The following is a 14,752-nucleotide window of genomic DNA, read 5'->3' as shown; positions in this document are numbered from 1 at the left end:
CGCAGGTCTGCCTACCTTGCAGGCGCGGGCGACGGCTCTGCTCTGCCCCTCCTCCAATTGGGGTGATGTGCCTACCACGCCGCGGGCCGCTGGGTCTGTTCTAGAAAATATTTTTAAACTCCCCTTTATATTCCTAAAACCTAGCATAGATATCTTACACCAAGCCAAAAGTACAAATATTGAACTGAATTCAAGTTTTCTTTCAGCTCTAAAAATTTTTTTCTTCATATTATGTCAGTTTTTCTACTTTGAATATTGTTTTTAAAGTGTCTACAGCATTCTTGAGAGATGCTTGAAACTTCCTTCATTCAGTGTGAAAAGTCTAAAATCATAATACATTCATCTTTCAGTATCTGTGGGGATATTTGCCTATATCCTATGTATATCCTCTCATATACTTCAGGTCATCTATATTATTTATAATACCTAATACAGTGAGTATGAATGCTACATAATAGTTGTTATACGGTATTGTTTAAGGAATGACAACAAGGGGGAAAAGTCTATACATGTTTAGTACAAGACACAATTTTTTTCTGAATATTTTCATTCTACAATTGGTTGAATCCACTGATATAGAACCCAACAATATATTTCTCTTTCGCTCAGAGCTTGCATTTTACTTTTTAAAGGATAAATTTTTTTACAAGGAAATTTCATTAATTTATCTGTGTGTGTGTGTGTGTGTGTGTGTATGAGTAGATTAGTCTTAATCATGTATGCCATATAAACATTTTAAAAATATATAAAATAATTCACTCTAGTGATGATAAAGTTTTAAAGATTTAAGAGTAGAGGGCTTTGAGGGCTGGGATTGTGGATCAGAGGTAGAGTACTCGCCTAGCATGCATGAGGCACTGGATTCAATCCTCAGCACCACATTAAAAAAATAATAATAAAATAAAGATTGTATCCACCTATATATAAATATTTTAAAAAAGAGTAGAAACTTTTGAGACACTACATATTATATCAAATGCATTAGTGCTATTTCAGCTTTGAATTTTATTTGTTTAGATCAATAGTGAATGCATTTATATATTAATTCTTTTACACCAAAAATGTGTTTTCGTGTATGTGAAGTTTCTTTCTCTTATTTATGTGTTTTATTGCTTCTGTTAACTCTTAATTCAAATTCTTTTTCCTTCTTCAAAATTGTTATTAAATTTTTTGGATGAATTTTTATTTCAGTTACTGTATTTTTTGTTGTAGCATTCTTCTTTGAACTTTTTAAAAATGATTTTTACTCTGCTGAGATTCCCTAAATTTCATTTATTAAACGGTATTTTTTATATGTATTTATAATAGCTACTTTTAAGTCTTTGCTATTGTCTTCCTCTTGGCTGGTTTCTATTGACTGCTCTCTTTTATTTCTCCTCTATTTTGGGTTACTTTTCTTAATAATTTTTATTATATACTAGGCATTGTGGATGGTACATTACAGAGATTCTGGATTGTGTTCCTCCGAAGAATATTAATTTTGTTCTTTGTAGGAATTTCAATTAGAGTCTGATCATCTTGGACTTGTGTGGGCATGACTTAATGAAATAGTTAATCAGGGGAGACTTGGGGAAAACTCAAAGCATCCAATCTTAAACATCCTCTTCCCAGTGGATCTTGTCACAGTTTGGTTTAATTCTTTTTTTTTTTTTTTTTGAATATTTATTTTTTAGTTATAGGTGAACACAATATCTTTATTTTATTTTTATGTGGTGCTGAGGATTGAACCTGGTGCCTCATGCATGGTAGGTGAGCGCTCTACCTCTGAGCCACAATCCCAGCCCTGGTTTAATTCTTTACTGGGGTTGGTTAGAATAGGATTCACTCTGAATTGTGATCCTTATTTCTAACTTGACACTTGGCCTTTCATGTTTCAGATGGTTGGGGGTTAACAGGTGGTAACAACATATCTTTAGTCTGGCTGAGCCAGAATTCCAACATCTTCAGACATTCCTTAACTATTTTATTCTCTGTTTTACTCTCAACTTTAATTAGGTGCTTTCTGTTAAGTCTTGGGTAGTATTGTCATATAGACATGCTACCAGACCTTCAATCAGGAACTTCAGAAGACCTGCATGTCGACTATGGGACTGTTCTCCATACTACTTTATTTGCTTTGCCCTACCAATACCAGAAACGTCGAATGCTCTAAACCAAAGCTTCCTGAATAAGCTCAGCAGAATCACTGTGTTCTATAATGCAGCTCATTGCACTGTGATTGGGAAATTATACCCATAGGAAGATTGCAATGCTTACCTCTTGAGTATTCCTTTTCTTATGAGGTGCTGTTGACCCTTTGTCCTTTGCTGCTGAAAGAGTTGCCTCATATGCTTTGTTCAATTTTGTGGTTGTATAAGGTAGGAAATTTAGTCCTAGCTACTTCATCATAACTGGCATGGAAATGAAATTATCCTTCTTTAAAATACTTGCCATTCTTATATATGAAAAGTAGCATTTTATTTTAGTATTCCTGGTTACTAGTAAGGCATCTTATTTATGTGTATATAAGCTATTTGCATTTTTGCTACTAATAACAATTTCATATGACTTCCACTTTTTTTAGAATTTTGTCTTAGGTGTGGTGGTACATGCCTATAATCCCTCTGACTCCGGAGGCTGAGGCAGGAAGATCAAAAATTTGAGGCCAGCTTGGGCAACCTTAGCAAAACCCTGACTTAAAATTTAAAAAGTAAAAAGGGCTGGAAATGCAGCTCAGTGGTAGAGCACTTGCCTAGCCTATGAAGGCCCTGGATTAAATCCCCAGTAGTGGCAGAGAGGTGGGGGAGCCTTTTAAAAAAATATATGTAGAAATTCTTTGTGTATAAAGATATTATTTATACTTTATGTTATGTATGTCACTTTTTTTTTTTTTAAAGAGAGGGAGAGGAGAGAGAGAGAATTTTTTAATATTTATATTTTAGTTTTCGGCGGACACAACATCTTTGTATGTGGTGCTGAGGATCGAACCCAGGCCGCTCGCATGCCAGGCGAGTGCGCTACCGCTTGAGCCACATCCCCAGCCCAGTGTCACTTTTTTTAATCTTCATTTTTGGATTTCTTTTACCTTAGAAATTTTTAGTTTTCAGGTAGAGAGTTTTATCAAAACTTCCTCTGTGGCTTTTGTTTTATAGTCTTGCTTGGATGCTCTTTCCTGCTTTAGGATTATAAAATTATTTTCTGTATTTTCTTTATAACTTCTATAATTTTTCAACATATCCTGGATTTATTTTAACAATGACAAAAGATAGATATCCAACTTTACTGTTTTTTAGTGATAACTTTTTCAAAGGTTATTCCTAATGTTCAGTCATTTATCTTTTTCTCTCTGATTTAAAATTCCATCTGTAATATGTGCAAAATAAGGAATGGTCTATTTCCAAACTCTTCTGTTTTCCAATATTCTCTTTTATTAGGTCCCATATCAGTATTGCACTATTTAAATAAGGATATGTTTTGACATCTACCTGAAAAATCATTTTTATTTTATACCATTTTTTAAAGTTAACTTTGGAGTTATTTTATTCAGTTCAGTACAATTTACAGTTCAGTTTACAGAATGAGTTTATTGTTGAGGATGTCTTGAAACAGTGTTTAGATATAGGACAATATGCACAATAGAACAGAGATTCCTGAGAGGAAGAAAATATAGAAAATGAACATCCAGTTGTACCATATTATTTCCTGGAGATAGTTACCAGGTCACATTACATAGTGCAAGAGAATAAACTCAAACTGAGCTCAGCAGTCTCAGTGAGAGGTAGAGACAGAGTTTAAGGAGGGCATGGCAACAAGAATTTGCAGAGTGCCAGAGAGGATGGAGCTATATAGAAAGAAAGTTCCAAATGCCTGAAAACAGGTCCCCTTGACTCTTTGGTTGACTAGTAATTGGCACATACATAAGAGGCCAAGAAGAGGAGTCAGAACAATTTCTTGAACTTACAAAGGGATGGGAATAATTTGTATTCTCACTAGCCAGAGTGAGAGGGAGGGACCCTAATAATACATATTAATATTTTGGAATATAATCAACAGAAGAGTTTCACCCTTATGCTGGGGATAAATTAACCCTAAAGGCTGCTCAGGATCTGTCCTAAGAACATGTAAAATTAACCCTCAGAAAAAATCAACTGGTTCCAAGTAACCTAGCTACACTCCAGTAGAAATACGACACTATGAAAATAATACAACAAAATCCAGTAACTATTGATGCAATATTTACAAGGTCAAACAGTCTAAACATACCAATTAAAAAGCAAAGATTACAGGTGCACACCTGTAATCCCAGTGATTTGGGAGCTAAGGCAGGAGGATCACAGGTTTGAGGCCATTTAGCAAGACCCTGTCTCAATATATAAAAAGGGGCAGGGTACATAGCCCAGTGATAAAGTGCCCTGGGTTCAATCCTAGTACCAAAAAAAAAAAAAAAAGAAGAAGATGATGATGATGATGAAATTATCAGATTGGATAAATATAAAAGAATGAACTACTTATATACTTTTTAACATGAATTAATTATAAAAATGCTAAGCAAAAAAAGTTGCAAATGATTACATACTGTATAACATTAACGTGACATTCTTGAAAAGGCAAAACAAAGCAGATCACTTGTTACCAGGGCCAGTAGTAGAGGAAGGAAATCAACTGAAAAGAGATAAGAATGAACTTTTAATGGCAATAAAAAGTTTTATACCATGCAATCATGGTAGTTACAGAACTATATGTTTGTCAAAACTCATTTACTTGGGGCTAGCTCAGTTGGTATATTGCCTGCCTTGCATGCACAAGGACCTGGGTTCAATCCCCAGCACCCAAAAAAAAAAAAAGCTCACCTACTCACGTACTGCAAGTATGTGAATTTTACTGTATATATATATTATCTCAAACCTGACCTCATCACACAATTAAATGCATGAGGGATTTAAGGGAATAAAAGGATGAATAAAACTATTTTAAATGAATGGGGGGAAAAAGTGAAAAAAAAAATATCTCTTCACCCTAAAAAAAAATACTCTAAATGTTAGAAGTTAATATGATTTTTAAAACTAAGCTTTAATTGTCTACCACATTTCTAATATGTTTTTAAATTATTAGGTTGAACTAAAGCGACAATATAATGACCACCATTCAAAATTGAGAGGTCTTTTACCTGGCCGTCAGTGGTATGAAATTCAAGCATATAGGGCCTTAAACCAGGCCCTAGGTAGGTAAGTAGAGTAAAATTTATTATTATGTTATTTTAATACTATCTGTGATCCCAACTATATGTAGAACTAGCATTGCTACTTTACTCTTTAATAAGTGTGGTAAATTTTTATTTAATTAGAACCCTAAGAAGATATATTTTAAGTGTTAGAGGTCCCAAATCAAGCTTGAAAAAAGTAAATAGAATAAATTAGACCCCCCAAAATCCTCAAAATTTGCTAAAGTTTAAAGAAAGTTTATAATGGCTAAGCAATGAGTGGCATACAGAAGCTTAGTAAATGTTTATTAAAAGAAGCTCACCAACAAACCAAAAAATTTTCTTATGAACATCAAAACCCTGAGGTTTTGATGTTCATAAGACAAAATATAATTTCACCTATAAATAATTTTATAGGTGAAAATTGTTTATCTCACCCAAAATATGTCAGAGAACAAAAGTGACATGCCAGCTGTGAGAGGAAGTATTCTGTTTGCAAAGGATACTCAGTCACTAATGATGTATAGAATACTTTGTATTTTATAAAAGTTACTTAACAAATACGTCTATTACAGAGTGCAGTAAGCTCTTGAAGTTACATCATTTTTATTCTTTTTTATATAAAGAAGGCAACTAATTAAAAAAAGTATTTTCATTTTAATGTCATTTCTAAAGTTTAGATAACAATTGGCTGCAATCTACATTGTCAGTGTCTTCTCTGCATAGTAATAATATTGATGGATAACCTTGAAACTGAAGAATATTGAATAATTTTAAAAAGAAAAGATAAAATAGTTACTTTTTAAAAAGTGTAATTGGCAGTAAAGCTATGGTCCTAGTAGTTAAGAACACCAATGAAACATTTAATCACTCCACCCCTGGTACTGGGGATTGAATCCACGGACACTGTACTACTGAGCTATATATCTTTAGCCCTTTTTATTTTTTGAGACAGGGTCTCTATTTAGGCAGGCCTCAGACTTGCTATCTTCCTGCCTCTGCCTCTCCAGTTGCTGGGATTGCAGGTATGTGCCACTTTGCCCAGCTAACATTTACTCATAATACTTCTTTTTCCAGGGATTCTGGTCCTTCAAGATATGTGCTTTGTGGAACAAGTTTTTGAATCAACATTTTTTGCCATAATTTCTTATTGTAGTCCAACTTCCAAATTTCAAACACCATACTCAGATTTTGTACAGACTAATTTAAAATTTTATATTCTCTATTTGTAAAATGTAATTAGCTTATTCATGTAATATTTTGTTTCCAAGGAAGCTGTAAGATTTAGAAATAATTTAAATAAAAGAAACAGGTTAAAGCTGGGCACATACCTGTACTCCCAGTGATATATGAGGCTAAGGTAGGAGGATCACAAAGTCAAGGCCAACCTCAGCAACTTAATGAGATGCTCATCAACTTAAAACCTGTTTTGAAATAAAAATTAAAAAGGGCTGGAGATATAGTGGTAAAGCACCCCTGGATTCAATCCTCAGCACCAAAACAAACAAATAAATAAATAAAATTATGAAAAATTAGGCTAAGAATAAATTATGCAAACATATCACATGGCATTTGCAATTCAACCAAAAGACTCACAGTTAACACTAATGTGACATAACCAAATCCAGAATTTAGATTTTTTTCAACTACCTTGTGTACTCTGCACATAAGCAAGTTGTTTTTGAGTTTGCATGTTACTAATTACATAGAAATTTTTTTTTTCACCCACTGTTCTCCCCATCATTTCAAAGTGGCATTTTGTATGTGTTTCTCTTCAAACTAAATGACTGAGTTCTATTTTTCAGCTACTGATATCCTGCTACCCTTTTCCGCCTAGAAATTCCATTTTACTTGGCATCAAATTGCACTGCAAATTGTTCTTGAAATATTTCATTTCCTTTCTGCCTGTTTTGTTTGAATTTTAGTATTCAGCTAATAGTTTGTAGGGGAGGTTTGAAAAAAAATCAATATATATTGTATATATTGTACTGGGAACTGAACACAGGGGCACTTTACCTCTGAGCTATATTCCTAGTTCTTTTTTTACTTTTTATATTGAGATAGGGTATCTAAATTGTTGAGGCTGTCTTCAAACTTGCAGTCCTCCTGCATCAACCTCCCCAGTTACTTGAATTACAGGTGTGTACCACCATGTCTGGCTTTATATTTTAAAGTTCTTTACTTTTGGTTACTATAATCAGCTTCAGGAAAATAAATATTCTTAATTGAATTGATTTTTTTTTTTTTCTTTTTAGTATAAACAGTACCTTGGATTTCAAGAAACCATGAGAAGCCAAAGTAACCTTCTTTGTGGGCTGGGGATGTGGCTCTGAGGTAGAGTGCTTGTTTAGCATGTGTGAGGGCCTAAGTTCCACAAATAAACAATACCACACACACAAAATAAATAAATTAAATAAAAATCATGGACACACCTAGCTCTCATTTTACTGATTTTTCAGGTAAACAGCATTAAAAATAGCAATTTGTTAGAAAGAAACATATCCTTTTAATAATCAATAAAAAATTTAACAGTTATCTAGGTGTAGTGGCACATTCCTGTAATCCCAGCTTCTCGGTAGGCTAAGGCAGGAGGATCACAAGTTTGAAGTCAGCCTGGGCAATTTAGCAAGATTCTGTCTCAAAATAAAAAGGTCTGATGATGTGGCTCAGTGGTAGAGCTCTTATGTATGTATGAGCCTTAGCATGTGTGAACCCCTGAGTTCAATCACCAATATCACATGCAAAAAAAAAAAGTTTAGGGGCTGGGGATGTGGCTCAAGCGGTAGCGCGCTCGCCTGGCATGCGTGCGGCCCGGGTTCCATCCTCAGCACCACATACAGACAAAGATGTTGTGTCCGCCGAATACTAAAAAATAAATATTAAAAAAAAAAAAAAAGTTTAAATAAAAAAGTAAAGATCAAATAAATATTTCACATTATTTGTTGAGACTCATAATGTACGTTAATTGATAGAAAAGGCACTTCTATTCTGAGGTGCTCTTTTTTAAGTGATACATCTTAAAAATCTAAAGTAAGCAAAAATCAATTGATTATTTTAATACTGTCTTTTTTTAAAGCCCATGTGGATTATTAAAGTACTTGGAATAATATTACTCTATGAAATATAATAACAGTCTTCAAAAACATACCAGATAGTTTTGTAACCAGGTTTCAACTGCACTGAGTTTTTTCACTAGTCTGCTTTACTAAAAGTAAACTCTTTTCTCAAGTGAGCATAATTTATTTGAGCAAGGCAATATGAAAACAATGGGAAAAGGAAAGATAGAGCCTTTTTTTCTCTTAATTGTTTTATTAACATAAATATCTCAATAGGATACTTTAAACAGAAATCAAGGACTGGGGATACAGCTCAGTGGTAGAGTGCTTACTCTGTCCTAGCACTGCAGGGGAAAAAAAAAAAAAAGTGGACCCAAAATAGAATGGTATCCTGACTTTACATTGATTTTGGTATTCTATAATACCAAAATATTTATTTAAAAAGTTAATCTGGATGGAAGAGGGAACTGTCTATCTGCTTCACATATGTATCTACAACTGATACTCCTGTTTTTAACTTCACTTTCATTGACATTTTAGAGTGCCTCAAGTTCTAAGTTTTTCCAGGAATTAATCTGATGGCCCTGGGTTCAATTCTCAACACCACCGCAATAATAATAATAAATAATAATAATAATTAAAATAATTATAATAATATCTAGAACGAACAATATCAAGGATGCAGGGAACAGGTTCCAATTCTGAAGAAGGGCAAAGAGAATGCTCAAAATAATTAGAAAAGGAAGCTCTGAGATAAAAGCTGTGCAGCAGGCCTGACTGTTATCATAAATTGGGTTCAGAGCATAAAGGGTTTGACCATACTGAGAAAAGTTTTTATAGCTGTGGCAAAGTTTGAGAATCAAGTAAGTCACCAAGAAGACATAACAATCCTAAATGTGTATTTATCTAAAAACAGAGTTTTAAAATACATGAAACAAAAACTGACCGATCTAAAGAAAGAAGTAAATCCATAATCATAGTTGAGAGGTTTTAAAATTTCTCTTAGTAATTGAACTAGTCAACAAACTAATAATGATATAGACGACTTGAACATTATATTTTTTTAAATACCTTTATTTCACTTATTTATGTGGTGCTGAGGATCAAACCCAGGTCTCGCAAGTGCAAGGCGATCCCTCTACCACTGAGCCGCAACCCCAGTCCTTGACCAGTCCTTGAACATTATTAATCAACTGGATAAATTGACATTATAGAGCACTCCACCCAATAAATCAATAACAATATCAATAGAGCACTCCACCCAATAAATCAATAACATTGATTTCAAATGCATATGGAATATAGATCACCAAAAAATCATACTAAGTATATTGTCTAACCATAATAAGCAATTGGTTTTTTTTTTTTAGTTAACAGTTAAACTAGAGGGCTGGGGTTGTGGCTTAGCCATAGAGCGCTCGCCTAGCATGTGCGAGGCCCTGGGTTCCATCCTCAGCACCACATAAAAATAAATATAAAATAAAATAAAGATATTGTATCCAACTAAAAAATAAATATTAAAAAAACAGTTAAACTAGAAATCACTAACAGATATATGTTCACATCCTTGGAAATTAAACAGAATGCGTCTAAATAATCTGTAGTAAAACAGGAAGTCTCAAGGAAAATTAGAAAATGTTTCAGACTGATCAAAAATGAAAATACAGCATATCAAAATGTGTAGTTTGCAGCTAATGCAGTGCTCAGAGGGAAATTTAAACCATTAAATGATTATTTTAGAAAAGAAGAAAGAGCTGGAATCAATCTTAACATTCTAGAAAAAGAAAAACAAATGGGAAAAAAGGAAATAATAAAAATAAAAACAGCCTCTTTTGAAAAGAACAATAAAATTAATACCTTTAACAAAAATTGACTTAAGAGAGAGAAGCCACAATTACTAATATCAGGAATAAAAGATGTAATGTTACTACAGACCCCACAGGTATGAAAAGACTATGGGAATATTGTGGACCATGCAGTATGTACATATTTGACAACTTAGATTAAATGGGCTAATTCTTCAAAATTTCAAAACTTACCCAAGGTGAAATAGGTAACTTCAGTAGTAATCTATTAAAGAAATTGAATTCATAGTTAAAAGCCTTGTGAAAAAAAAATCTCCATCCAGATGGGTTCACCAGCAAATATTACCAAACATTTAAAGAAGAAATAACACCAATTCTATATGATTTCTTCTAGGAAATAGAAGAAGATGGAACCCTTTCTAATTCATTTTTTGAGGCCATCACTAACCAGCTACTAAAACCAGATGAGGACTGTATAAAAAAAAGTGGGGGGGTGTTGTTGGGTGAAGTGGCTCACAGCCTATAATCCCACTGATTCGAGAGACTGAAGCAGGAGGATTGCAAGTTTGAAACCATCCTCAGCAACTTAGTAAGACCTTGTCTCAAATAATAAAAAGGACTAGAGATATAACTCAGTGTACATTACCCTGTATTCAATCCCTAGTACTAAAAAGGAGGGGGGTGGGAAACAGAAGTAAGAGGGAAAAAAACTACAGACCTTTATCTCTTCTGAACTTAGGTGAAGATATCTTTAGCAAAGTATTAACAAATTGGTTGAAAACATCAAAAGTGGTAGAACAGAAAACTGAAAATTCTAAAAGCAGTGAGAAAATAGACAAAAATAGTTAAAAATCTTTTTCAAAATTCTGGATATTAACCAAAGGTTACAGCATTCCAGGAAGCACTTATTCATGATGTTATAGTTAAAGCTTGGTCCCAGGGTTTCATAAACTGACTTCCAGACCACTCACGTATAATCGAATCAAGCCTTTATTGAAGCACACCGGTGGCGGCTGACCAGAACATAAAGCTGTTCCCCTGATCAGCCCCGAACAATTGCAAGGGCACTCCTTATAAGCCTGAAAACCGCAAAAGGGATGTTCAGGGGGTCTAGACAATGCAAGCAAGCCAGGTTACAGAAGTGGGACAGTGCAGTCAAGCGGAGGGAAGCCTAACCAATCACAGTTAGCCCAGTCACCCCCGTTACAGAAACAGAGCCCCGTTACCCTAGTTGCAGAAACAATACCCCATTAGGTAGTTCCGTGTTCTTAAAGGTTTCTATAGCAAAAGGAAAAGAACATCTTGCTCCAGTCATGACTCTTCTACTTGGCATGGTTGTTTTACAGGATGAAGTCATAAAACAAAATGGAGTCACATTTGCTCCTACTATCACAATGATAAATGACTGAAATCTCCTTCAAGAACAGTGATCTCTGTGGCATTTTAGCTCACCTCATTTCTATCCCCCTCTGTCCAAATTCACAGTACCCTTAAAAACCAGCAGCCAATAGTCTTGGTGAAAACCAGCAATGTGCCAACCATTGGATGGGATATAATTAGGCTAGAGTGCATTCACTGAGTATTTTTTTTTTCTCTTCTAACTTGATCAATCTAATTTCCTTCATATTTATATGGATACAAATTTAGCAAATCAGATTTGCCAAAATCCAAGTAGCACTTCAAGAGAACTTCTACTAGAAATTCAAAGATAACAGGTAACTATGAGCAAAGAACACAGTGTAGATTAGAAATTAATAAAGAAAAATTTATTCACAGAGTATTCTTATAAAGTGTTATGTGACCTATTTGGTGGTTCCCTAGAAGAACCCACTCCCAAGGCCGTCTTTATTTGACTTAACTCTGAGCTCACCCAAGCAGTTATTTAACTTCATAGTAGCATAAGGCAATGAGTAAAATTTGGTCAAATAAGGATAACTAAAACTTTTAGAGAGAAAAGCTGAGGAAATGTCAATAGAAGATTAAAAGTTCTTACATATTCCTGGGATTTCACTGGGCTACACATATGTGTAGGACTTTGCACTGACATGGAGATCTGTACATGCTCAGGAGACCTGAGAAGACCCTAAGCTATCATCTTGATCTGTTGAAACAGGAAGTACATACTGAGGCAGAGTTGTTACCGCCTAAACATGTCTGTACATATGCAGAGCTTTTTTAGTAAAGAATGGGAGACATGCTGGGCATAGTGGTGTACTCCTATAATCCTAGTGGCTCAGGAGGCTGAGGCAGGAGGATTGCAAGTTCAGAGCTAGCCTCAGCAAAAGTGAGGTGCTAAACAAATCAGTGAGACTGTGTCTCTAAATAAAATATAAAATAGGGCTGGGGATGTGGCTCAGTGGTCGAGTGCCCCTGAGTTCAGTCCCTGGTACCAAAAAAAAAAAAAGAATGAGAGACATATTGGGCTTCAGACATTTAAAGAAATCTCTATATGCTCATTAGCTGATGAGTAATCTAACCAAGTAGTCTTCAATGGCCACACATAACAGAACACAGTCTTTCCAGTATTATCTCAGAAAAATCACAACAACAAAACAGCAATAAAAAACCGTGAGGAAGGAGAGGAATCTGATTTCTAGAGTTGCCACATTATATTATGTAAAATGTACTGTTGTTAACAAAAAATATGACATGGGCAAAGAAAGAATAAGGTACTTCAACACTCTGGGGAAAAAGGTAATCAATAGACTTTTCCTGAGGAAGCCCAGGCATTTTACTTAGTAGACAAAGTCAGTTAAACATATTCAAGAACTATGAATAAAGAATTGTAAGAAACTATGTGAATGATGGATCACTTCAGCAAATAGAGACTATCAATAAAGGTCTAATTTTTTTTTTTTTACAAAACTAATATAAATTCTAGAGTTAAAAAGGACAATAAATGAAATGAAAAATTCATTAGCAGATTTTGATAGTCAAAAGAAAGAATCTGGCTACTTAAAGTTAACATCAATTGAGATTATCCATTTTCAGGAACAGAAAGAAAAAGAATGAAGAATAACAATCCCAGAGATATGTAGAATCCTATCAAGCATATTATACACACAATAGTAGTCCCAAAAGGAGGAAAGAGAGAAAAAGAAAAAGAAAGTATATTTGTAGAAATTATAGCTGAGCCAGGCACAGTGGTACGCTCCTGTAATCCCAGCAGCTTGTTGTTTCCGATTCTGGGGGTTAAACCCAGAGCCTTATATATACTAAGTAATCTACCACAGAGCTACATCCCAAGTCCCAGAGGATTTTTTATTATTATTATTTTTTTTTTACCTACTTGGATACATTATATTGGGTAGCTTTTTCTGTAACTGTTCTCATAATAACAGATTTGATTATAGGTGTGTATAATTGATACACCATTGATTTTCTTAATTTTCTGTCAATTCCTCTAGAAACCTAGCTTTAATCTTTCATGTTATATGTATTTTATTTTCCTTCTATTTTTTGTAGGTGTATTCGACACAGAAATGATTGGGGAGCTCTTATTCTAGTGGATGACCGTTTCAGGAATAACCCAAATCGCTATATATCTGGTAAGATTCTAAGCTAGGTTTAAAGTAAAAACTAGTGAGAATTTTTTTTTTCACTGTAGTAAAAAACATTAAAATCTGCCCGAATAGTGCAACATTAAGATAAGCACAATACTTATAGCAGATCTCTAGATCTCATATAATTAAAAGGTACAAAGCAGTACCCTGTTTCCCTCTACCTCATAACCTGGCAACCACCACTTTCTGCTTCTTTGGGTTTGATTATTTTAGATATCTCATATAAATTGAATTGTGCTATATTTATCCTTCTGTGACTGGCTCATTTCACTTAGCACAATGTCAAGTTTCATCCATGTCAAGTATCTGACCAGATTTTTTCCTTTCTATGACTGAATAATTGTATGTACATACTTATTCTTTTTATTTATTTGGCAGTAGACTTTTAGGTTGTTTCTACATATTAGATATTGGGAACAATACTGCAGTGACCATGAGAACACAGATATCTCTTCAACATATTTCTATTCTTTTGAATAAACACCAAGATATCTGGATCATATGATAATTATAGAACAATAGGTATTTACCAAGACAATATTATGAAGTTCTTCCCCTGTTTTCTTTTTTTTTGAAGGTCTGATCTTATTTATTTGTTACTGATAAAAATTCTTATTTTTGACTGGACTCAGACTTAGAAGTAGAAGCTCTCAGAGAAGACAGCCTATGTCTCTTGGCAATTTGTTCCTGGCGTTTTTCTTTGGCTTCTTTCATTCTCTTGGCCAAAAGTTTGGCAGATTCTGCAGCCTCTTCTTTATTCTTAGTACGCTGTTTCTTCAGAGCAATACGCCAGCACTTGTGTTGCAGGACACGTGGAGTAACAAGACACTGAATCTTTGGGGCTTTGGTCCTGGGTTTTTTACCTTCCTTGTTTAAGGAATGACAACATATTGGCAGACATCGTCTTCCTTAGAGTGATTGAAAAGTTTGCGGATTCTACTAGCTCTTTTGGGTCCCAGTCTTTGAGGTACAGTAGTATCAGTAAGTCCAGGAATATCCTTCTCTCTCTTTTTTTTATAATAACCAAGTTGAGAACGCTCAGATTGGCATCCACAATGCAACCTCGAACAGATTTGCACTTTCTCTCTCCAGTTTGCCTGGGCCTATAACGAGTGCCCCTTACTCAGTAGTAAGCGAGCACAGCCATAG

At 34.4% G+C, this 14,752-nt stretch overlaps 1 protein-coding gene and 1 pseudogene across 6 annotated transcripts in view; one reads left to right on the top strand and one right to left on the bottom strand.

The window, feature by feature from the left end:
- Brip1 (BRCA1 interacting helicase 1) overlaps nt 1-14,752 on the top strand; it is a 160,861-nt gene that overhangs the window by 137,081 nt on the left and 9,028 nt on the right. For all 6 annotated transcript variants that reach the window (XM_048788186.1, XM_048788195.1, XM_048788181.1 and 3 more), the window contains 2 exons: nt 5,092-5,204; nt 13,506-13,588. In XM_048788186.1, coding sequence (XP_048644143.1) covers nt 5,092-5,204; nt 13,506-13,588 — 196 coding nt within the window. The remainder of the gene's footprint in view (nt 1-5,091; nt 5,205-13,505; nt 13,589-14,752) is intronic.
- LOC107150636 lies at nt 14,168-14,723 on the bottom strand (annotated as a pseudogene).

The sequence above is a fragment of the Marmota marmota genome, unplaced genomic scaffold, assembly GCF_001458135.2.
Source record: "Marmota marmota marmota unplaced genomic scaffold, marMar, whole genome shotgun sequence".
In the NCBI taxonomy this organism is placed as follows: Eukaryota; Metazoa; Chordata; class Mammalia; order Rodentia; family Sciuridae; genus Marmota; species Marmota marmota.
Note: the sequence above shows the minus strand (reverse complement) of the source record. Positions and strands in the feature narration are given on the sequence as shown.